This window comes from Sinocyclocheilus rhinocerous, unplaced genomic scaffold (assembly GCF_001515625.1).
Source record: "Sinocyclocheilus rhinocerous isolate Xijiao unplaced genomic scaffold, SAMN03320098_v1.1 scaffold873, whole genome shotgun sequence".
NCBI classification, from domain to species: Eukaryota; Metazoa; Chordata; class Actinopteri; order Cypriniformes; family Cyprinidae; genus Sinocyclocheilus; species Sinocyclocheilus rhinocerous.
This window is the reverse complement of record NW_015655580.1, coordinates 614313-640031: the sequence shown is the minus strand read 5'-3', so window position 1 is coordinate 640031 and position 25719 is coordinate 614313. Positions and strand designations below refer to the sequence as shown.

Below are 25719 nucleotides of genomic sequence, written 5' to 3'. Positions count from 1 at the left end.
ACGAATCTCAGCTGTCTCAATGGGGAGTAGGGGGTCAAAAGATTATTGAGGGGCAAGCCCAACCAAGGCCTCAATACAAACAACAGAATCTTAAAATCAATACGAAACTTCACAGGCAACCAATGATGAGAGGCAAGAACCAGAGTAATGTACTCTCTTTTTTTGGTCACTGTTTAGAATCTGGCAGCAGCATTCTGCTCCAGCTGTAGAGATAATTGAGGTAAATCGACATAAAGCACATTACAACAGTCAAGCCTTGATCTATTAAGGACATGATTCATGAATCACTATTTCCATGTCATTCCTTGAAAAAAACGACTTCAATTTAGTGATAGCCCTGAGATGTAAAAAGCTGCTCCTGACAGCACTAATTTGCTCTTCAAATAATAAATGTCAAACAAGACTCTGAGGTCTGAACATTAGATAAGTGGGAACCTAACTGAATTTGAAAATCTGAGACAAAGCCTATAGGATCAGCACTTTGGGATTGGAATCATTTAGCTGCAAGAAGTTACTAGCCATCAAGGTATTAATTTCATCAAAGCAGTTCAGCACACTGGTTACAGCGCCTTTACTATCTAAGTTTATTGGCAAATAAAATTGGGTATCGTTTGCATAGCAGTGATAGGGGTATTATATTTCTGAAAAATTGAGCTCAATAAGCTTTTTTCATTTATTAAACATGCTAAGCACAACGATTGACTTGCTGTTGTTGTTTTTTTTTTCTTTTGGTCAGGTAGTGCTGTCCAAGTCTGCTTTGGAAGTCATTCGTTTATCTTGGTATACGTGTGAAAATAACAGGGAGAATGGATTGCTAACTCAAACGTCCACTATCTGCTTCCAATTCATTACTGACCACATGTTAAGAGAAATGACTCATTTCCTAGGACACATGTAGTGAATTCCAAAGTAATTAATTTGTCTTTTTTTAATGTTATCTAATATTTGATTTATTTTGTAATATTCTATTCCAGGCTTACCTGGTTTTGGGTTTATAATCAATCAATAATTTTATTTCGGTCCTCACAGACAACTTTTCACAAAAATAAATAAATAAACATAATTACCGAAAAAGGTGTAGGCCGAAGCCTTGCTTATTATGCCTACCCTTTATACATAGTTAACTGATGAGTGACACTTTTCACTAAGTTAGATAATACAAGATAAACAGTGTTACATAAACATTTCCCAAAATGTACATACATAATTCAAAACAAACATAAAAAAATACGCAATCCAGCTATTACTTCAATATTTTAACAATACACAAACAATTATTGATACTGAGTCATATAATTATTTATCACCTTACTTTTATACATTTTTTTAATTTGCATAGTGAATTACATAATTTTAATTCCTTATCACATTTATTCCATAGATTTACCCCTTTGAAAGACAAACACCTACTTTTTGCATTAGTTCTTGCCCTTACTTTTTAAAACATATACAATCCTCTTAGATTATACTGACTTTCTCTTATTTTGAACAGCCTCTGAATACAATTTGGAAGTAAATTATTATAAAATGTGTACATTTTCTGTGATGTATATAAATCAACTAAATCTAAATTAATAAACAATTTGTTTGTTGGGTCGTAACAATCAACACTTTTAACAATCCTAATAGCTTTCTTTTGTAACATATATATTGAATTTATATTGGTTTTATATGTATGACCCCACACCTCCACACAATAAGTAATGTATGGAACTATGAGCGCACAATACAATATATATAAAGTTTTTTCATTCAAAATATGTTTTATTCTATTTAATATTGCAATGGATTTGGACATTTTTGTTTTTACATGGTTAATATGTGGTTTCCAACATAATTTATGATCAATTATAACACCCAAAAATTTATTTATTTATTTCTATTTCCTCATTGTTAATCCTTAATTTAATTTTGTTGTTACTTTGTCGATTACTAAATATTATAAACTTTGTTTTACTTAAACTCAGTGAAAGTCTGTTATCATCAAACCATTTTTTGAAAACCATGAGTTCGATTTCCACTGTATTCAGAAGCTGTTCCAAATTTTTCCCCGAACAATATAAATTTGTATCATCAGCAAACAAAACCATTTTTAATACTTTAGACACTTTACAAATATCATTTATGTACAGTACAAACAATTTGGGGCCTAGCACCGAACCTTGCGGAACACCACAAGTAACTTTCATTAAATCTGATTTAACATTATTTATTTGTACAAACTGATATCTGTCATCGAGGTAACTTTTTATCCAAACAAAGGCTTTTCCTCTTATACCATATCTCTCCAGTTTCATCATTAATAAGCCATAATCAATAGTGTCAAAAGCTTTTTTTAAATATAGGAACACCCCCACAGTATATTCATTATTATCCATTGAAGAAGAAATCTCTCAAAGAAAGGTCGACCTGTTTGTTATAAAGCCATACTGATGATCACTCAATAATTTGTGTTTGTCTATAAAATTATCAAGCCTGCGCACAAATATTTTCTCTAGAATTTGTGAGAACTGGGAAAGAAGAGAAATTGGTCTATAGTTGGAAAAAAGATGCCTATCTCCACTTTTAAAAATAGGAATAACTTTAGCTGTTTTCATATTACTTGGGAATATGCCTGTTAAAAAGGACTGATTACAAATGTGTGTAAGTGGTTTTACTATATATTCTATAATATTTTGTATTAACGATATGTCAATATCATTACAATCAGTAGAATATTTGTTCTTACAATTATTAACAATGTCAAGTATTTCCTTTTCGTCAACTCCCCTATTAAACATTGAGTAATCATTACTGGAAATATTCATTTAATCTATCCTATCCCCAGTTCTCTGCTCCACAATCTCTTTTGCTAAATTGTACCCAATATTTACAAAATACTCATTAAACTCTGGTTTGGTGCCAGAGGCACATTTTGATTAATATATTATGAAGTTGGTTCTTGAACTATAGGACGATTAGGATGATATAGGAGGGTTAGGACGATTCCAAGGGCCCGGTGAGGGAGAGGGGGCCCGGGACGCATTTTTTAAATTTGGCCACCACTGTAAATACAAAACATGTTGTTTTAAAGTTGGCACAAAATAATTTTTGTAGCGATTTGATTTATATCAAAATCCTCAATCATCTCCCTGAGGGTAACATATTAAAATTAATATATTATTAATATATTATATCATGAATATGTCGTTTCGCTTCCCAACCTACAATTTTTAAAGCAGTATGTACAAGTCGAGCAAGTTTCGATTTTGATTGGACAGTCAGATTTCCATACCATGCTGTAATACCATATCTTATCAAACTCTCAAAAACAGACTAATAAAACAGAAATCAAATCCTCTGATTTACCCCAAATACTTTTAACCCTCACAAAAAAATATAACCTCTGCTGCAGTCTAGAACACAGACTGTTGATGGGAGAAGACCAACATAAAGAATTGTTCATATAAACACCCAAGTATTTGTGCGATGAAACCTGTTCAATAAACTTTCCATGTATTATTACAGAACATTTACATTTAAAATTACATTTACATTTGCAGAGCACTAATTCCAAGTATGGGTCACCATACTTGGCCACATGTCACGTCACTTTCAAATCAAAGAATTATCATCACGCCATCCTACAAATCTATCTACTTCTGAAAAGTACTGTGAAGGAGTAGTATTCCTGTGCAATAAACTCAATATTGCTGTATCATCCGAGAATTTAATAAAAAAATTATTATCCTAACCTGAGACACATTCATCAGTATATAATGTAAACAAAATGGGTGAACTAACACAGCCCTGCGGTGCCCCCGTATTAGTAATTTTCACCTCAGAAAAATAATTATTGACCCTGACTTGTTGTCTATGATTTGTTAAAAATGAATAAAACCATTTAATATAAAAGGGGTTCCCTTTTAATTCTATCAGCTTCCCAATTAATATCATAATCCATTGGAGTGTATTGAATGGCGAATTAAAATCTATAAAAAGTAAACATGCATATGCTTGGGTATCCTCTAAATGTCTATTTTACCATCCTCAGTCCCCCGTCCAGCCTTATAAGCAAACTGAAGCGGGTCAAGCGATAATTTAATCTCCTCTTTTAGAACATTTACTGCTAATCTTTCAAAACAATGCCACAGGTCTAAAATCACAATTCTCAACTGGGCAATTTTTCATGGGAACAGGAGTAATTACAGTTTTTTTTTTTCACACAAAGAAGGAATACCATGCAAATCTAAAGATCTCTAAAAAATAGGACAGAATGCTGGAGTAAGTTCATTAGCACAAGTTTTTAACAAGATGGTAGAGATTCCATCAAGACCCGTAGATTTTTTGGTACATATACCTTTAAATATAGAACAAACTAAACGTGAAATCAATGCGGACCAGATGTGGGCCGGATCTGGGCCAACACTATGCTGCTGTCTGGGATGTGTGTGGCAACCTCTAGTCTCTGATCTGAATTACATATAATCAGCCATTTCCTCTAATGATGACTCAAACCTAAGAAAAAAATAATTCAGATCATTAGCTCTTTGCTGATCAGTACTAGTTATAAGCCTTTTCCGGAGGGGTTCCATTTTAGTTACTACTTTCATAGTGTCCCATAATTTCCTGGAATCCCCAGAGTTCAAATTTTGTTCTATAATGTCTCTATGTTTGTTCCTAGCCTCCTTCAACAAAATATTTAATTCCTTTTGAACTAGTTTTAATTCCATTTTATCTTGGTTGATAAAAGCTAAGTTCTTCCTATTTAAACACTCCTTAATTTCCTTTGTTATATAACTTTTGTTATTAGGAAATACAGTTTCCTAATAAGTTGATGTAATCTGTTATTGCCTCTGTGGCATCCTCAACATCCATTTCATGAAACGGTTCCCAGTCCGTGCAAGCAAAGCAGCCATTTAAAATTCCAATACTGTCATTGGACCAAACCGAAACAGTCTTTGTCTGTGGCTTTATCCGTTTTAAAAGTGTTCTATAAGTAGTAATCAAGTGAATCGTAAGATCGCAGTTCAACAAGGGGGGTTTAGGCTTGGCCACATATGCATCCTTCACATTCCTGTAACATTTATCTAAAATCTTATTTCCTCGGGTATCACATACTGTTCATACCCTAGTGAAAGGTCCAGTCTGCAATGATTAAAATCGCCAAGAATGAAGACCAGAGCTGCAGGAGTACGCTTACATATAAGTGAAGTGGCAAAACACTACTTTGGGATTCTGTAACCAGATAACCCCCAGACAATACATTTGAGTCTCTGCACTAGAGCTCTCCATGCTGCTGTGTGTCTCTCTGCTGTCAGGTATGCATCTCTTAAATTCATCTTTGAGCAGTTGATGTTATGTATTTATCTCAATTGGAACTGAATTTAATTCTGAACTGGCTTCTAATTGTTTAATTATGTAATTGGCATGATACATTTTTACCCGACTAATAATAAATAATTGTTATATTTGATTTATTCTGATCTCTTCTGAAATCATTATTCCTAGTAGATTAAAGTGCAGTCTGGTGTTTCGGCAAATCTGCATACAGGATAGATCATACCGAAGTACCAATGAATGGACCATGGGGGATACCAGGTTGTTAAAGGCAGAGTAAGTGATTTTTCAAAAACACTTTAGAACACTTTTTTCGGTGTTTGTTTTGGTGATTTCAAATACCAACATTGGCTACCAGAAATCACTTACTCTGCCTTTAATGAACGAATAATTGAAAGTATGGGATTTCCAGAATAATCAGACATCTAAATTAATACATAATCCACATTTGTGATCAGCTTTTAATTAGAAATACTGCCTAATGATCACTTGAAATTGGAGTCAGATGAACACGGGCTAAACTAAAATTGAAACTAAATCCTGATAAATTAAGTGAACTTTGCAGAAGCGCAAGTAAAAGACCTACACGCATTATACCTTTGCCCACCAATTTGATTCCGTCTTTGGGCCAATCTGGGTGGATCATTACATCATCATCGGTGTTCTTCAGTGGCTGACAGCACTTTTCAGCAAGAGGTGAATACTGCACAAAATATCATAGACGTACCACCATCATGGACAGCTACATAAGTTGGGCATTGTAAACAACACCATAAGGTTTTCTAGAAGTATCAGATCATCTGGTTTAGGTGTTTGAGAAAACAATATTTTGCCACCTGAAAATGTTCATAACAATTAATCCATTACTCATTGGCAGATAAGGGCTACTGGTTTCCAAAGAAAACACACTATTACAATCCATCAATAACAGCATACAGCCACGGATCTACTGGAACTAATAATGTTTAGTTCTTGGGAATTATTTTTCACTTCATTAATAAACTAACCATTAACTAATAACGTAGTTCAATGTAATAAAAAATCTTGAAAAGTTTGGCAGATTAGATAACAGCAATTGGTCTGCATAAAAAACAAACAAAGTGAGGGTGCTTTTACACTGACAATTTCGCTCAAAACAGACCCAGTTCGCATGAAAAACTGGTAAAGTGAAAGCTGTCATTCTGACCTGGGAGTGCACTGGAGTACTGCGAACTTGTTCAGGAAGTAAATTAACCTGCGTGCATTTTAGCTGATGACAACGCCAAATGTGTAGGGGATGAAATTATAATGTCAATTCATATTGTACAGTACATCTAACTATACTGATCTGCTTTATCTGAGGTGATTTTCATTTCTCTCCAGGGTGGCAGAAGAAACTAGTGCAGAACAAACACGAGCACAAATTATTACAAACAGGCAATAAAACTTGCACATGTGGTAGTGGGACTGTTTAACTCTTAATGCCCAGCACTGCCTGAACAAAGGCACACATGTATACCTCAAATACATGTACTAAGAACTCCATGGCATCTGCTGGCATCTCTGAATAATGAACAAAAGTGCCATTCACATCACAGTAACCATGCCATTGCTCTCCAGACACCTATAAATCAATGATACCTGCTGTTTTTCATGCTGCATGACAATTCTGTGGACATAAAATAGGTGGACTTTTACAGGAAAACAAAATACGGCTTATTATTATATCTTGTACCATACCATATAAACAATTTGCAAATCCAAACAAATCCAAATGGTTCATCAACTTGTAGGTTTAAAAATCAATAAAGATATTTGTTTAGATAAGATAAGAATTCCTTAAAGGGGTCCTATTATGAGTGTTATCACTATGTCGGAGACACGCTAGCTTTCCCAAGGCAGACAAACTTAGAGTTGTTACAATCATCCGGGTTTAAATTGCATGCTCTAGTACACCCCCAAAACAAAATCAAGACTTTGTAAAAGAGCATAATAGGACCCCTTTTAACAAAAGGGCCATTTGGAATTCCTAAGGACACAGAGGTGCTGATAGTGATGATAGCCTATATAGGCCAAGATGTGTATATTGGAGGATCTTCTAATTGTCACAACTTTTAGTACAGTGGGGAAAGTTGTTGATTGGTCAGGTTGAATGTCTCAGATTAGGTTTTTAGTCACATGGTCAAGGAAGGGATAAAAGAAGATGGCAACTGTTGCTCTACTTCCTTCTCTTTTTTGCATAAAAAATTAATATAGTGCATAAGCTCAGATCAATGAGGCCTACAACCAGTAAGTTCCAAAAAGAAATACAAACCCTGTGTGAATCCAATATTTGGTAATAATATAGCATAATTCATGAGCATTTTTGTGTAGGCTAGTCATTTTTAGTTTTGTGTAAGCCAGTCATTTTTGACCAGAAACACCACACATTTAACAAGGGGGGAGAGGAAATTCCAACAAAGAACAAAAATTATGCATTTGGGAAGCTCTATTTTTTATTTGGGAAGCTCTATTATTTCCTTGTATAAGCAAAATCAGTAGGTTTCAGTGCAATATAATGATGTAAACAAATCCTCTCTACGTCAAAATGACCGGAACACAACATGAGGGTTGATTATAAAAAGGAGAGGTTTGTTCACGAGAAATCAGAATTTATAGTTGTATAATAATGTGGCTATATTTAAATTATACTCCAAGGCCACTTTAAACTGAGCAGCTGTTCTCTATTATTATGAAGCTGATGTTTATGAACACCACATCTTCCCCAACATCACTGGGAAATTTCACAAGAAAGCATTGAGCATATTTATTTTCCTGTAATGCTCTCAATGATGTTCTACAAAGTGTACTCCAGGTATCTGAATAAAGAGGCAAAATTAAACCATACTCTTAATGGTCGCAGTGCTTCAAGGCTGCCCAAATGTTAATAAAAAAAGGATTTTCTAAAAGCCAACCAGCATGTCACAAAGTAAATACAAGAGAGTATTATCAGCTGCCAAGTTGTTTCAAGATTTTTCAACTGGAACTTTTTTTTATCTCTGTAAAATACATGAATATACTTCTCCTTAAATATGTATTTACTTTAGATATACTTTATAATTTAAATATGTCACTTATTAAAACTGAACACAAAGACTTCATAAGAAAACTTTACTGTATAAACAATTACACACCCAATACATAGTCAATTTTTTATGTACATGGGATAAAGAAATTGTGAACTTGACAACACATTAAAAACAGACAGTGATTCAACACACATTCAGTGCTCATGCAAAATTTAGACATGAACAGTAAAGGTCTTTGGGAAGCTCTGATGAATCTCTGAGGTTTTGAACAAAGTATTACACAATCTGCTACAATGTTTAAAAGTTGCCAGTTCTCAGGCCTAAACACAACTGTGTTCAAATAAACATGGCCCTTTAAACAGTCTGACTAAATTAAAGCCTGTCCAAATTTTCAAAGACAGTAACAGTAAGGAGATCATTTCAAATACACAAATATGAGGTATGCTGTTCATTATTAGGAACATCTATACATATAAGTGAAAAACTTTTTATATCCTTCAAGTTGCTGTCTTATTCAGATATGCATGTATGTAAACAAGTAGCCTACTGTACATTGCTGACAACAAATTAAAGTAAGCTACTGATCCAGTACAGATGCACTGATCCATACATCTGGAGATACTAGAATGAGATTCTGTACATGATCTTCATACTGTATAGAACAATTTTAACACTGAAAAAAAGCCTTTGTTTGAACTTCATGAAATCATTTACAGAAAACATATTCCAAATATGACTAACAGCATCAAGCAGAATCAACATTCCATGAGTGAGAAACAGTCCACAGACATGCTGCTTTCTAAAGGTCAGTGGTGAGACAGCGACAACGACTCTTTTTTTAATGTAGTCTCCCAAATGACTGGAGAGTATATGCGATTACACTCCTCTGGGTGCTGTGCTGGAAAAGGCACAAAACACCTGGCGATTTAAAGGGGGATATCATTTTAAAGCGTACTCTACATCACTTAAGATGAAAAGTTTCTTATAAACTCAAAATAAAACTCTGCACACAATTGATAAAAGTGACATATGATGCTGTACTTTTAACAATAAAAGCTATATGCCACACCGTTTTCAGGTTTACACAACCATTTCCTCACTATAAATTGTTAACTCTTAAAAGATTTTCTCAGTACTTGGACAGCTTGATTAGGATAGTGTTCTAAATTTTGTTGTCAAATGATTTGAATTCGGCTGAGTCAGTAAAAATTCAAATGGCAATAAAATTAAGAACACTATTCTAATCTAGTCCATATTCTGTTTTTAATTCTGTAAACCCAATAAAAGAATCCCTGAGGTATAAAAGCCTTCAAGACACTAAGATGTCTTGAAAGTACATCATTCAAATTCCTCAGTGTAAAAAATTAATGTTTCTTTAGTTTTACAAACTTGATGCATCTTAAAACATTTAAATCATGCACAAATCTCTACATGCATTCAACTGGGTTCTAATCTCACATTCAAATTCACATTCCCACACACTGTTCTACTTAAAAGTATAATACTCTGGTTAACCACCACTGGCTTGTGATCAACTCACCAGGGTATAGTGTTTCGGTCCCACTGATAAAGCACCGTGTTACTTTACTGAAGTGGCCATTGGCCACTTGCCATTAGTCTCTTTTATTACCTGTTACAGTTTTTCTGAATTGCTAAAACACATTTCTTGAAACCATCACTCATTTTCTCAAAACCTTAAACACAAATCCAAATCCTCAAACTAAATTCACGAAACCTCTGACTCTTCCATCAAATTCAAACAATCACTGCAAAACCATTTCACTTGCACTCAAAACCAAACAGTGCTCTCAGTCAATAAAATAAACACTACAGAGCATTAATTAGACATTACAGAGAAAAATGGAGAACACAGCATCCAGAACATTACAGAAAAAAGTATATTGTATTGAGTAAACAATTTTGCAATTCTGTAAAAAAGTATAGTAATTGCAACTGAGTAAGGTGAATATATTGTATAGGCCTATACTGTATGTACTGCAAAAATAGTGCTGGATATTGAATAGTACTGAATGTTTGTATATGTTCAGCACTTGGATACTGCAAAAATACTGCAGTCCAACTGCAAAGGCCAAAAACGGTCAAATAAAACTCTAAATGAATAGCATGTTACAGTACACTCAAATACTGTAAGTTGTGCAACTGTAAAATCAGAGTCAATGAGAGATTCATTCTGTCTCAGCATCATGTCTTTGTGCTTGAGATCTGGCCTGAGTCATCATTCTGTGCCACTTGTGCACTCTGAACTGACTCATATTTTGTACAGTTTATTTGATCACATCATTAGAAACAAAACAATTTTGAACCGTTGTGTGTAAATGATGACAACTGTGCTTTAGTTGTGTTTAACTTTTGCCGCTTGTGTTTAGCATCTTGCAGCACAAATGCATCACAGTGTGATAAGTGTTTAAGTGAACGAGAATGTGTTTAGAGTTTTGCAAAAAGAGTGCATGAGATTTGCAAATAGAGCCTAACTGCCTGAACGTGTTTAAGGTTTAGCAGAAAGTGTGCTTTATTCGACAAATTGGTTTAAGCTAGTAAGAATTTGGTTCAGAGATTGGGCTTTAGTCTTTTAGCAAATTAAGAAAAACTGTAATTGATCCTCAGTGCTACAACACAACTTCTCTCGTCATTCCAAATCCAGTATGCCCTCTGAGAGGGCGTCTATGGCTTTAGAGGCAGCTGAGGAGGAGCTTCCTGGTCCCGAGTCCATGAACATGTGAGGGATCTCACTTCCAAAGTAAATCTTACTATTAGCTGCTATTGCCTTAAATTTCATCAGCTGGAGATATTCAGGGGTCAGCTTCAGCTTTGAGGAGAGGAGAGGAGAGGAGAAGAGAAGATTTACTAAACAATGAGCACAGTAATGATGGGGTGCAGTTTTAGAAATGTACCTTATTGGTCTCTGCTGCTCTCTGTGCGGTGTAAAACTCTGCATCTGCTTTTGCTTTCTGCCTAGCAAGGAAAGCCCCGTCTATAAAATCAGTGAGACAAATGGGAAAGCAAAATGAACACAACAGAAACCACAGCAACATTCAGAGCTGTGCGATGAGGGATTGTTAATACCATTTAAATTCATCCTAAGCATCCCATTTCACTCTTATTATAGGTTGTGAATGAACTCTTTCAGTCCTTGATACCAAGAAAGCTTTGTCGTCTCCTGATCGAATTAGTTTCGATCTCATGAGTAGATGAGTTTACCATACTGACAGGAAATCAACCAAGAATATGGGATTCATGTGCTGGGTGATTAGCAAACCTTGTGAATGCTGATATCAGTGTCTGTTCATATTAAGAAATCCCTACATGATTATGAATATATTCAGGCGGTTTGCCGTTTAAACCTCAGCATCTCCTATCATTCCAATGATAATTTCAATCTGAAATGTTTGTTCATCTACATTTTCACTTATAATGAATTTATTCCACAAGTGAAAGTTTACCTCAGTTTATTTCAGTTACTGAGATAAGCGAGTAGTATTCAACTAGTTTATGTGAGGTGATAAATGGAGTAGTGCTGCATTTACACAGTGTCATAATTACTGCAATGACAACCGGGCACTTTCTAAGTGTGAGTGTCTATGGCAACACTATAACTGCCTAAATTAACTGACATCATTTTAGTAATCAACAAACAAAACCACAATACAAACCAATTAAAAGTTATGCAAATGCCTTATTAATAAACAAATCGTTTTTAATCTGGACATTTATGCAACTTTTGCTAGCTGCATTATGTATTGTAGGTCTTTTATTTATTTTCAGATTATTATGAAAATATTAACAATAGTCATTTATGGGAATTAGATGACAGAATATTACAAAACAACTGCCTAACTACATTTTACAGCTTAAGCTGCTGCCATTTTGAGTGTTTCCATTGGTCAGGTGTCTCAGTATCTTAGTATCTCAACATGTCGGCCCTCGTGAGGCAAACAGCTTCCATGTAAAATAAAAACAGCTTTTCTTAGGAGACTGAAAAGACTGTGATCTCACATGATTTTTATTGTATTTTTCCAAAGTACTCTTTATTTCAGTGTATGTAAATCCTTTTACTGTGGGGAAAATTACTGAGAAATGATTTTGCTGGGCTGCTGCCAGATTTGTCACTACTTTTACCAGCAGCAAAAACTCCAGAACAGCAGATATCCAAGTATGAGACAGTACAATAAACTTTTATAAAAATATTCCAAAGCATGATTAGAATAAAAAGTCAGTGCATCTGCCTCTTCGAAACCATCTTATGCATATACATTGAGTAAAGATGCTATTTGTTTTTGTACTCAGTGTTTATATTCACATTAGTTCTGAAATACTCATAGACTGCCCATACCAATGTCTTAACCAATATTCACATTAAACAAAACACTGTGGCTTTTAGTATGCATAATCCAGTCTGTTGGCTCAGAAATGTCCCCATTTTTTATTTCTGTAAGAAGGAAAAGAAACCCAGCCTTGGAAAAACATTAAGAAAACTGCTTGGCATAAAACACAAGGGCCGTGTTTTTACTGAAACAGTCCATTCCTTCCAACTGAACTTCTACCAGATTTTGGAACAATTCTGTGTACAATAAATGACACATAATGAATTGATATATACATGTTACATAATCTCCCAATGGACACACTGGCTTGTTTTGTAGATGTCCTGCACTATGATAATGATCTGCTTTGCATGGAATCACATGCCATTCATTTGTCTTGGGCATATACATTTGTAGTTTTGTTTTTTTCATTTTCAACTATTTTAACATGAACTCCTAGACTATTGCTGAAAGTTTTGAATAATCTTCAAAAATGATTTGCATGCTGGCTTGGTACACAGTTGTTGCTAATTATTTGAATAATGACCAACATGAACTTGAACTTAAAAGCATGATTTGACACATTATCTAAAAACCTGGCCTGTATTGCAAAAAATCTTGTCTTTGCCGAATGATCATCTTAAGAGTTCATGTTTAAAACTGAAGAAAAATATACACTGCCGTTCAAAAGTGGTCGGTAAGATTTGAATGTTTTTAAACAGGTCTATTATGCTCACCAAGGCTGCATGTATTTGATCAAAACAACAGAAAAACAGTGACATTGAGAAATATTATTACAATTTAAAATAAATGTTTTCTGTTTAATATATTTCAAAATGTAATTTGTTCCTGTGATGGGAAAGCTAAATTTTCAGCAGTCATTAGTATTAGATCCTTCAAAAATAATATGCTGATTTGGTGCTAAAGAAACATTTCTTATTATTATCAATGTTGAGAATGGTTGTGCTGTTAATTTTGTGGAAACTGTGATACATTCTTTTTCTGAATTTTTTGATTAGACGAAAGTTTAAAAACAGCATTTATTTCCATCCACAGAATCTTTTTGTAACTTTATAAATGTCTTTACTGTCACTTTTTATCAATTTAGTTGCTAAATAACAGTATTTATTTAGGGTGCTTTCACACTAGCACTTTTGGTGCGCACCTGGGTTCGATTGACGTCAGAGTTCGGTTCGTTTGGATGATGTGAACGCTGTCTTCCGAACTCCTCTAAATAATAAACTAAAACTGCCAGTAGGTGGTGGTAAATGTCTTGATTAAGTCATCGAGTCAATTTATTCGGGTGCGCACCCGCAAACCGTACCCGAGTCCGCTTAAAACGGGTGGTCTGAGGTACGGTTCAAGTGAACTCTGGTACGGTTCGCTGCTGATGTGAACGCAATCGTACCAAATCGCGGTAGTAAACCGCTATTAATGACGTATTATTTGATAAAAATGTGTTTGTGTGTGTGTTTCAATCGCTTTCCTGACGAGCGTGATTGACGCGCTGCAAGCAGAAAGCTGTATGTCTCATTTCTGTTCGCCTTTAGCATTCTTTAGAGCATTTGCAGTACATTCGTAAGACACACGTAAGTGGCGTTATGTACTGAAGCTTTGGAAACAAAACCAATGGTTCAAAAACATAAATATATAAAAATGAAGAGAGCAACTATGCATTTTGCCGCCTTCTGCTGCGCTGTCGTTACTAAGCAACGGGGTAAACAGCTGCTGGCTTGATGACGTAAACAATACAATGTTTATTTATATAGCATATTTAAAACAACCGAAGTCGACCAAAGTGCTGCACAGAGTATGCAAAACAAAACAAGTCAACAAGTTAATAAACAACAAGACACAAACTATAAAACACACACTGTAAAATGGATGAGGTTCACTAAAATAAAGGATCATTAAATAAACAAACGGCTCCGACCGGAAACAATGAAATTTATTTTCTACCTATTAGATTGTTTTATTAACGTCTACACCTACCCCTTACAATAATGAAAAAATAGTAATTGTTGTACAGTGTGACAATAATTACGCTGTATTGATGTGCGCATGCTCAGTAGCCGCAGCTGTATCCCTTTCTAGCCTTGGCCCTGCGGTTCGGACTCAAATAAAATAATATGAACACAGTCCAGCGGGGGCAGGGGCCAGGGGGAGCAATCGAACTCTGGTTCAGATCAGGCAAGCGAACCAATTGTGAAAGCACCCTAAAAAATCTACTGGACCCAAACTTTTGAATGGTAGTGAATATGCCTTTTTGTATGAGCTTATATTTTATTTATGAACCAGGTACTGTATATAATGCTATGAAGTGATTTCTGCAAACATTTACTGTTCATTTTGACAATAATTTTATACTTTGATAAATTCAAGGCCCAAATACCCCCTATGTTTAATCAAGGCTGTTTTTATTTTCCTACACTGCAGTCTAGGACTTCAGAGGGCACATGAAAACACATTCACCTACCTTCAATTTCTGAGATCTTTTTCTCTGTTTCTTTTTCCATAACTTTCTGTCCAAATTTTATTTCAGCCACCTGAGCCACCTTCTCTGCCTCTGCACACATAAAAAAAAAAAAAAGGAAAAAAACATTCTTTTACTTTTATATGAACTGCAACTTCATTAAAATCCAACCCACAAGACCAAACCAGCTCATCTGGCTGAATACTAAGAAAAATATCTTCACCGATGACCGCCTTTTTCCTCTCGGTCTCTGCCTCCTTCTCTACAACCTTCTGAGTCTGAGCTGCAATCAGTAACTTCGTTCTCTCACTCTCCCTAAAAGAGAGAAAGACACACACACACACACACACACACACACACACACATACATACAAACAAACATACACACACACACACATACAAACAAACACACACACACAAAGAGAGTAAGGACAGATCCTTTTTCAATTAAGTTCAACTGATAAGGATTGACAATTTTCTCACATAACACCAAAATACAGTTCTGTCATGACAACTCTCGGAGGGATTGGCATGATAATGTACATGACAATGTTAATGTATTTGGTCTTGGCGGAATAGATCTGCAACGCTGCTGCTGCAGCAGAGCAAGTACCGAGACTTGCAACAGCCAATACATCCACAACATTCTGCTGTAAGCATGTAAGAAATACTGCTGCTGCACATATAACACATATGAATAACCCCCATATAGCATACATGAATCACCCCGTAGCAGATCTATACAGGTGAAGCTGGGGAAGGTGGAGGGTTTCTGAAGTGCGCTGCCAACTGCTACAGCAAACAAAAGCCAGGTATTTGAATATTGAGCAGCGAGCTCATTGGCTACCGATACAGGAGAGAACCAATCAGCTGCCATGTGACAATGATGTCACCAGGTCAGATTGAGCTAGACCTATCGGACTGCGCCATATAGAGTTTCATGCCAGAACTCTGTATTTGTACACTTCAGAAATAGAATGACAGTGTAAGCTCTAATCAGGGTCCAAAATTAAAGATGCACCATGAACCATATGTGAGTACAATGATACTTGCCAGTTGGCTGGTATCTTCATTAGGAACTGCAACATAATACATTTAGTCTAGCTAATGGAAGTGGCAAGTGATTAAAACGCACAAAAATACAAAAATGCAGAAAATACAAACTTCTGTTTTCTATGATATCGTTAACCACATTTAACCTTATTGTTAACTATTGTTATCCAATTATTTGGACAAATATGTGTAATATTCCTCAAAGTTAATCACCAAAACAAAAATAAAGGGGGAAAAAAAAAAAATCGCATTTGACAGGGACTGGCTCATTTTATGTAGTACACTAATATGCAAGATTATGCAATAAAATAATTATTTGTCATAGAGACAAAATATGTAAACAATGATACTTGCCAGTTGGCTGGTATCTTCATTAGGAACTGCAACATAATACATTTAGTCTAGCTAATGGAAGTGGCAAGTGATTAAAACGCACAAAAATACAAAAATGCAGAAAATACAAACTTCTGTTTTCTATGATATCGTTAACCACATTTAACCTTATTGTTAACTATTGTTATCCAATTATTTGGACAAATATGTGTAATATTCCTCAAAGTTAATCACCAAAACAAAAATAAAGGGGGAAAAAAAAAATCGCATTTGACAGGGACTGGCTCATTTTATGTAGTACACTAATATGCAAGATTATGCAATAAAATAATTCTTTGTCATAGAGACAAAATATGTAAACCATGGCCAATAAGAAACATTTATTACCCAGTCCACTGATTGCTTGGAGCTGTTAAGTTAATTTTGGACCCTTGTAGCAAAATCATATCATTAACAGCTATTACACACAACATGCAAGAAGTTCTCATAAACCCACATTAGTTCATAGTTCCTGCGAATGCTTTCTGGAATGTTTGGTTTGGTGACACGGACCGCCTGCTTAGGAGGGAGAGGAACAGAAGAAAGATAAAGGAAAGAGAAAAGAGTTAAAGACAGACAGACACAAACATCGCTTTTGCTAATATACAAAAATCTAATTAGATCTTTGACTTTAAAAAGGCAGAGCAATCTTCTCACAAAAAGACCTTGTTACGCAACATATCTTTTTTTTTTTCTCGAAGGGCCTTGGGAAAGGAGTTAAAGAAGCAGGAAGCATGAGCACACAAAACAAAAATGAATGCATAAGCATTGGTCTCAGTGGAAAATGAGTGAATATGGTCAAATACTCCTCATGTGAATCACAGCTCAATGTGCATAATGTGAATGACACATTGATTAGCCACAAAAGCTTAATCATGGAAGGTAAAATAATGATCACAACTATTACATCATTTTAATTGTGCTTCCCAAGCACATGCTGGTAAAAAAAAACAGTCCAAAGTAGCACAATTATGTCCCAAATATAAAAATGTCATTTCCATCCCTAGAATACATATTTTACAGTCAATGTTACCGCGGGAGCGGATGGGAGCATGCGGTAATGGTCAGAAATTCAGCGAGAGCGGGATCAACATGCCCCGCGCTATCACGCAGTGGCGCAATCAGTCGCCGTAACAGATTACGTCAAATCTTGCGGGATTCCATAAATAAACTACACAAAACACCACTATTCGGACAAATATTCATAATGAAAAGATGACCTTGGAAAATGGCATTTAAGACTTTTAATACTTATTAAGGGCCTTAATTTGATCTAAATTGTTTTATCAACTTTTAATACTTTTTAAGACCCCGCGGACACCCTGTTCCAGAATTCAGGCTACGAGGAAGCGTGAATCAGTTTACTGATGATCTCAGTGTCATCTCAATGAGCTGATGACTTGCATATTAGTGCTTCCAGATGAGAAATATCAACAATGGAAATGTACTGCCTGCACAGCTGATTATGGGGAAGGCTGTTTTATGATTATGGGGAAGTCTTTGCTTGAATCTGTGAAAACTTGGTCCAGCACCAAAGGGATTTGGTTGAAGGAAATCTGCCAAACCAAAGCTAAATAAAGAAAGACAAACACATGCACAAATACACAAAGAGCTTATATGCCGCATCGTATCTTAGGTCTAATGGTTTCCTGAATTTGAAAGAATTGTTAACGTATAAACCATGCAGAAAACAGAATGCTGACAAGAATGTAACTCTAATGGTTTCCTGAATTTGAAAGAATTGTTCACATTTAAACCATGCAGAAAACAGAGTGCTGACAAGAATGTAACTCAGTGGAATGGAACAGAAAATAGAATGAATTGCCAAGCCAATCTAAGTTGAGTCCCACCTGAATGATGAGTCCGGGAGCCATGCTTGTTAGATCCTGCTGCAGCGTGAGCTTAAGATTCTCGTCTATTTGATCTAAGAAACAACAGGCCACTTAAAGAACGACAGATGTACAAAGAAATTACACACCTAACTTTTTGCTTTCTCATCACACAACATCAACTGCAAATAAAAAGCACCTGAGAAGCTTATGCCACTAACAACATGTCAAGCATCTCCACATTACCACTAGAGGGCTTTGACTATTGACTACCCTCACACCATTGTGAAGTGCATTCATGGATGAAATCTAATGCTATTATGGTCACACTCTGAAAAATTCTCGAAATGTATTTCTACAAATTCAAATTAATTACTAAAAAGAGTTATTTGAAGGAGTTATTTTCTGATTCCTAAACTTTCCTAGTTAAGTCAGTGTCTTTACATTTTAGCAGGGACAAATATGCATAAAATGATTAAAATATTAAAGCCCATCACTTACCGAATAGACCTATGTAGACCTCCTGAAGTGTGTGCACACTACAGAACTGATTCAGCTCATGGTGTACCTTGTTGAAAATCAGAGCTTTGTCGTAGTCGGCAGTGAAGTTTCTCACAAGGCCATAAACTGCAGCAGAGTAGACAATGATGTTAAGAGAGAGATGAATAGGGCACATAAAATAAATGGCAGTCATAGTCTGGGTTGCTGCTAAAATTCATGGGGAGCGGGATAAAACATTTATTGGAGAGTAGGCTATGCCAAAGAGGCTCTTAGTGGGCCCTCCCACATTACAGGGCCCAGGGAAATGTTCCCAGCTGTTCATCCCTAACAACAGCCTTTTTAGTGGTTCTACATTATAAATGAGAAAATAGTAATTTTACCTGCTGAGGGAACAAGATAGTTTACCACCTCAATGCAATCAAAGTAGATCATTACACCTCCACTGCAAAGCAAAAAACATGTTGATATATACGAATGAGTGTGAAAATCTACTCAGAAAGCAAAAGCGATAAAGGAAATCTCGCACAGGGTCACTCTAAAAACAGCATGTGTCTGAGATGATCTGTAATACAAGACTGACAATCTGTTTTATGAACAGAATGTATGAATGTATCGTAGTTTGCACTCAATTTTCAGCTGTTATAAGAAGAAAATATTCTTGAACAACTTAAATTTCAATAATATTTCACAATATTACTATTTGTACTGTAATGTTGATCAAATAAATGCAGCCTTGGTAAGAGACTTCTTTCAAAAACATCAAAAATCTTACTGAACCCAAACTTCTGAACAGTAGTGTACACATATGATAACACATTTACCCACATTAAGTACACATAACTATCAAATATTATAATTTCATTGTTTACAACTGTTTACAGCAACAATCTGTAAAACTCTGGGATTTATTTTTAACCAGTTTTTCTGGACTTTTGCCAGTTTTATTTTTATAGATCAGTAGAGAGATGAGAGGAAATAAGAAGGAAAGGAGGAGGGAACAGAATTGTGAAATGTTTTCAGCCAGCTTTAAATGTCTTAGCCTAAACTCTATAGTAGATCAATTCTAGATCAAACTCTCAAGTGTCTGCTCATAAATTATGTTCTAACACAAAGTTGCAAACTTCAGTCTAGGATTCTCCTCAACTGCTGACCTGCTGTGTGTACAGGCTTTAAACATTGCAAAGAAAACATATATATGATGTTGGCTAGACATAAATGCAGGTAAGAGTTCACCAAACTTGAATTTGGTATGCAGCAATAGAAGAAACCGAATGCCTACACTAATGTGGCTCTCACCCTAATTTTGCATGCATAGGAATGAAACACAAAGTCTATTGTGACTGCACTTTATAGAAGATATGATATGAACAATTTACCTCACCTTGTGCCGCATGGAACATTCTTTACTTCATCTGTTTGTAGGGTTGTCTTTACAAAAAGAGAAAGGATGCAATAAGAAAAAGAAAACTATGAAGTTAAACTATACATATAAAGTCTGTCATTTACCTGTACGGACTTGAATGTAGTAATGAACGGCAGCATCAGATGAAAGCCAGGGCCACTGGTGGTGGTCAGCAGAGCTCCACCTCTAAAAGAAGAGAAGCACACATCTATAGTACAAAGTAGCATGCACTGCTGCATCTGCTTGGTTCTGGAAGCAGATTATTGGAAAATTTTAAGCAACTGACCTGTAGTAAACACCCACATGTCCTTCTTCAATCTTATGAAGAGCAGAAAACACTGCGGCTCCTCCTATGGCGAGGATAACAGAGGCAACTGCTCCCAATGTCATTCTGAACACAAAAGAAATATGTTAACCAAAATATGTTAAACTATTAACCCCACCCTCAAGCCATCCGAGATGTAGGCTAGATGAGTTTGTTTCTTCATCTGAACAGATCTGGAGAAATTAAGCATGACGTTACTTACTCAACACTGGATCCTCCTCTGCAGTGAATGGGTGCCATCAGAATAAGAGTCCAAACAGCAACTAAAAAGCAAATATAAAACACTACAATAATCCACAAGTAATCCACACAACTCCAGTCCATCAATTAACATCTTGTGAAGAAAAAAGTTGCATGTTTGTAATAGATAATTCACCTTTAAGAAGACATTTTAACCTCAAACCATTGCTTTCAGCTAAAATACGGGTTCTCTCTCCGTAATATTATTTTCTCCAGTTAAAAAGTTGTCTTGAAAGTAAAACGCCTTATCGATTGATTTATTTCTTCCAAACACACAGCTTTTCACTTCACAAGATGTTAATTAATGTACTGGAGTCGTGTGGTTAATTGTGATGTTTTTATCAGCTGTTTGAAACTCTCATTCTTGCGGCACCCATTCACTGCAGAGGATCCATTGGTGAGAAATTGATGTAATGCTATATCTCTCCAAATCTGTTCTGATGAAAAACGCCTGAGGGCATGTCATTTTTCAGCAAATTTTCATTTTTAAGTGAACTAATCCTTACGTCTCCATGCGTTCATTTTTAATAAAAATGTAACATGTAAAGTAACTTTTCTGATTTATTGTTCACTTATTGTCCATTTACATAACAGCCATTCTTCCTCAAGTGGGAAACATGTTGTGTTCTACTAATTATTAACCATTCTTAATACATGTAATGTTTTACTATAGTCTGCTGAACTAATCAAAACAACCTAAAGTGGTTGCTGGTCCAGCCTGGTCAATATCTGTTGTGGCCGATTAGAACGATTATTTATTTGTGTTGTGTGTCTGTGTTTTATGGTTAACAGCTAAACAACATTATTAGTGTGAACCCCAGGGAAAAGTACAGTCATTAGAGTTCATGGCAGACTGAGAGAGCATGTGGAACACTGACATTGATGTGACTTTGCTGCTAAGAGGATTGAGAAAACCAAGCACAAAGACCTGCAAGCAACTGTCCATTTTATTGACTGTGTATTATTTAAAAATATCACAAACGAAAACCTCAGTTTTGTGAACCAGCACTACAGGGTGCAAAGCCCGGGTTTAAGAGACAGAATAACAAACAGCAACTTTGACTTAAGACACTATTCTTCGTTAAATGCATGACTTAAGTGACCTGAAGTTGCCGCCGGATGTGGGTTTTCTCTTCGCGTCACACAAACTAATCGATCCAGTTCTGTAAATTAGTTAACGTACGTTATGTCAAAATAACAAACATTCTCCCGGCGACAAGATGCAATCTTACCCATAGAAAACATGACTAGCTAGCTTAAAGATGTGTATACAGACAAAATACATTAGATAGCCTGTCAACGCCAGATTGCAACACAGAAAAATTACTTTGTGGATGAATGCGAACAAATAGAGATGTTACCTAAGTACGTACTGTAACTCCTTCCAGATGGCCGGTAGAGACACCTGCGATCGATGAGGAAAAAACAGCGACGCTCTTTTGCGTCTGACGTCACTACAGTTTAACCCACTTTTTCGCTGTTGTTAGAGCATCACACCATTAGATGGCGACAAATATCTTCATATAAAAACAGCATTGGCGCTGACCCTGATTTATTTGCCTCAGTGTTATTTTATTAGTAATTATAAACTTTTGTAGAATTTATTATAGCTATTTTGAATTTTTATTTCATCTTTAGTTTTATTAATTGTAGTTCTTCAGCTTAAACGTTTTTTTTTGTATTTTATTTTTTTTTACATTTTTACGTTTATTGTTTCCTATAATATTTACATTTTATTTCAGCTTTTTTCTGTTATCAGAAATTATATTTAAAAGTTTTAGGTTTAGTTAAAAATAACAACACTGTTTTGCCTGTAAAAGTAATTACAGTAGGTAATTACAGTAATACGAAGCCACCAAGGAGGGCTACAACAGGCCTTAGGCAACAACATAATTTTTAAAACTGCAGTTGTCAGTTTCCTTTAAGTGCTGCTGGTCTAAGAAACATCTTGGTGGGAAGCAGAACTACATCTGTAGTTGGTCACCAGGCATTCCAACGAGTTCTGTTCATCAAATGATGTTAAATATGGACACAACCAAACAATACTGATTTTATTTTTCAATGTGAACAGTTGGATTATATATTTATAATTTCTTTATATTATGAATTACATAACTAGGAAGTGTAGTAAGAGTACAAACATTTACACAGAACAAACATTTGTGAAAATGAAACTTAAAATAGAAACTTCTTGTATTCTCTACAGATAACGGATGCTTCATGCCGTGTCCTTAAGTTTCGCTTATTTGTTTTTGAGGTTCAGTGGGATGGCGGTGGTTGTAGAAGATGACCATAGATGCTCATCTGGTTGCATCTCATTTCGAGTATTTCTTAAAGATGGAGATATACTCCTGTACATCATCAGGGGAGCCCAGCACTACAGGAACCCTCTGGTGGATTGAGTCAGGTTTGATGTCTAGAACATTCATGGCTCCTGTTGTTGCCATACCACCGGCTTGCTCCATGATGAAGGCCATGGGGTTGCACTCATACAACAGCCTCAGCTGGAGCCCAGAAAGAAACATGAAACCAGTGAGACTGTTGCCATAAATACACTTTAAAATCACTTTTAAACTCTGTTTCTCCTCACCTTGCCCTTGGGGCTCTTGATATTAGCAGGATACAGGAAAATTCCACCATACACCAGAGTCCTGTGCACATCAGCTACCATTGAGCCCACATAGCGCCCTCCATAGGGTGAACTGCCATCCTGCAGGTCAGAGTGGGAATGTTATATTTACTCTCAGTGGAAAAGGCTAATTATCATGGCTAAAACTATTCACTGAGCTGAATTTTACAGATTTTCTCTATAATGTTCTACTGCACATTTAGAAGAGAGATATTATTTCATTAAGTCAAAATTTTACTTAAGTCAAAATAATGTAACCATACTTGAGTAAAAGTAAAAATGTTTTTTACATTTAACTTTAACTGAGTACTTTTCACCCCAGAAATAATGTTACAAAAACTAACTATGCTACCGTTCAAACGTTTGAGGTCAATACATTTTTTAAAAGAAATTAATACTTTAAATTGATTGAAATTTACAATAAAGACATGTTAAAGAAGATTTCTATTTCAAACAAATGCTGTTCTTTTGAACTTTCAATTTATCAGAGAATGTATCACAGTTTACACAGAAATATTAAGCAGCACAACTGTTTTCAAAATTTGATGATAATAAAACTGTTTCTTGAGCAGCAAATCAGCATATTATGAATGAGTTTTGTAGGATTATGTGACACTGAAGATTTCAGTAAAGGGTGCTGAATAATTCAGCTTTGCTATCACAGGAATAATTTAGAATTTCAAATATATTAAAAAAGAACCAGCATTTTTACGTTGTAATAATATTTCACTATTTTTAAGTTGTAATAACATTTCACAATATTACTGTTTCTACTGTATTTTTTGGCAAAATAAATGCAGCCTTGGTGAGCATGAGAGACTTCTTTAAAAAACATAAAAAATCTTACTGTTCAGAAACTTTTGACTGGTAGTGTACATCTTTGTAGGATTATGTGACACTGAAGATTTCAGTAAAGGGTGCTGAATAATTCAGCTTTGCTATCACAGGAATAATTTAGAATTTCAAATATATTAAAAAAGAACCAGCATTTTTACGTTGTAATAATATTTCACTATTTTTAAGTTGTAATAACATTTCACAATATTACTGTTTCTACTGTATTTTTTGGCAAAATAAATGCAGCCTTGGTGAGCATTTAATAAATAGGTTTATTAAATCTAGGGTATTTAAGTCATTTTAAGATAATTAACATTCTTTGCTAACAAATTGAAATGAGGGCTAACAAATTGAAATGCATTCTATCTTGCAATGCAAGAGAGAACCTTTAATTATTTTCCACGGCCCCAGACTAAGGATTTAGAACTTTTTTTATGTGATTGCCATACAAATAATATGGTTGTCTGGTTTCAGAAATTGCTGTGGATGTATAGGCTATATACAGGAAATAAGGGGCCAAAATTGCACCTTTTGGGGTACAACAGCTTGTCACTGGAACAGGACCCTTAAAAGGACATATTTGTTCCTTTTTTTTTTACCCCTAATAGGTAGGCCTACAAATTAGTACCTTAAGGGTACAAATTATTACTCTAAGGTACTAATATGTGCGGTGTACTGCTACAAATAGGTAGGCCTACAAATTAGTACCTTAAGGGTACAAATTATTACTCTAAGGTAATAATATGTGCGGTGTACTGCTACAGTGTCAAGCTGTTGTACCCCAAAAGGTACAATTTTGGCCCCTTTTTTTCTGTGTGGCCTGGATGAGTGTGAGATTTCCCGGCCTGAAATTGCGTCGCAGTCTGGCCCTGGGACCCGCCTATACTAACGCGCTCTTTAAATAACAACAACAAAAAAATTGCCAATGACTTTAGACCAGGTTTTTGTTGGTCAATGGCACAGTCTATTTCAGTTGCCTCAAAATAGCAACACGCCAGCAATGCGCCTGAACACACCTCGTTTTCAGACAGCACGCCCATGAGCGCACAAATGGGCGCAAATGCATTTGCTATTTAAACAACGTGGCGCAGGACGTGAAAATGACTGTGTCGGGCTGAAACTAGCAAAAAACACTTGCGTCGCGCCTGGCGCTGCATTGCACCGGGTGTATAATAGCGCCCATAGTTACATTACATTCATTATTAAAGCAATAGTTCACCCCAAAATTAAAATTTGCTGAAAATATACTCACCCTCAGGCCATCCAAGATGAGTTTGTTTCTTCAGACTTGGAGAACTGTAGCATTACATCACTTGCTCACCAGTGGATCCTGTGCAGTGAATGGGTGCCATCAGAATGAGAGTCCAAAC

The 25719-nt window shown here is 35.5% G+C and overlaps 2 protein-coding genes across 3 annotated transcripts in view; both read right to left on the bottom strand.

Annotated features, from left to right (window-relative positions):
- Positions 1–10927: 10927 nt before the first annotated feature.
- On the bottom strand, positions 10928–22552 carry erlin2 (ER lipid raft associated 2). 2 transcript variants are annotated; one of them, XM_016525843.1, is made up of 12 exons: positions 22245–22552; positions 20605–20709; positions 20423–20504; positions 20298–20344; positions 19297–19358; positions 18917–19042; positions 18437–18510; positions 17044–17102; positions 15385–15476; positions 15165–15254; positions 11279–11358; positions 10928–11193 (listed from the first exon to the last, which is right to left on the bottom strand). In XM_016525843.1, exons 2-12 carry the CDS (start codon positions 20706–20708, stop codon positions 11014–11016), a joined length of 996 nt encoding a protein of 331 aa, XP_016381329.1. In that variant the 5' UTR covers position 20709; positions 22245–22552; the 3' UTR covers positions 10928–11013. The 2 variants fall into 2 exon arrangements, with proteins under 2 accessions (XP_016381329.1, XP_016381330.1); XM_016525844.1 differs by having other exon boundaries at positions 22257–22552.
- Positions 22553–23039: 487 nt separating this feature from the next.
- Positions 23040–25719, bottom strand: part of LOC107718665 (fructose-1,6-bisphosphatase 1-like) — a 23716-nt gene continuing 21036 nt past the window's right edge. Inside the window, exons 6-7 of the mRNA XM_016525856.1 lie at positions 23474–23593; positions 23040–23387 (exon numbers count right to left, since the gene is read on the bottom strand). Of these exons, the coding sequence (XP_016381342.1) occupies positions 23199–23387; positions 23474–23593 (309 nt within the window). The 3' untranslated portion in view covers positions 23040–23198. The remainder of the gene's footprint in view (positions 23388–23473; positions 23594–25719) is intronic.

What these genes read in the sequence shown, in the direction of transcription:
- erlin2 (XM_016525843.1), bottom strand. Translation starts at nt 20,708, where the DNA reads ATGACATTGGGAGCAGTTGCCTCTGTTATCCTCGCCATAGGAGGAGCC. An exon ending in CTCCCGGACTCATCATTCAG is followed by an intron (nt 17,103 to 18,436) that starts GTGGGACTCAAC and finishes CCTCCTAAGCAG; the next exon opens with GCGGTCCGTGTCACCAAACC. An exon ending in CGCAGGAACTATGAACTAAT is followed by an intron (nt 15,477 to 17,043) that starts GTGGGTTTATGA and finishes TCTCTCTTTTAG; the next exon opens with GGAGAGTGAGAGAACGAAGT.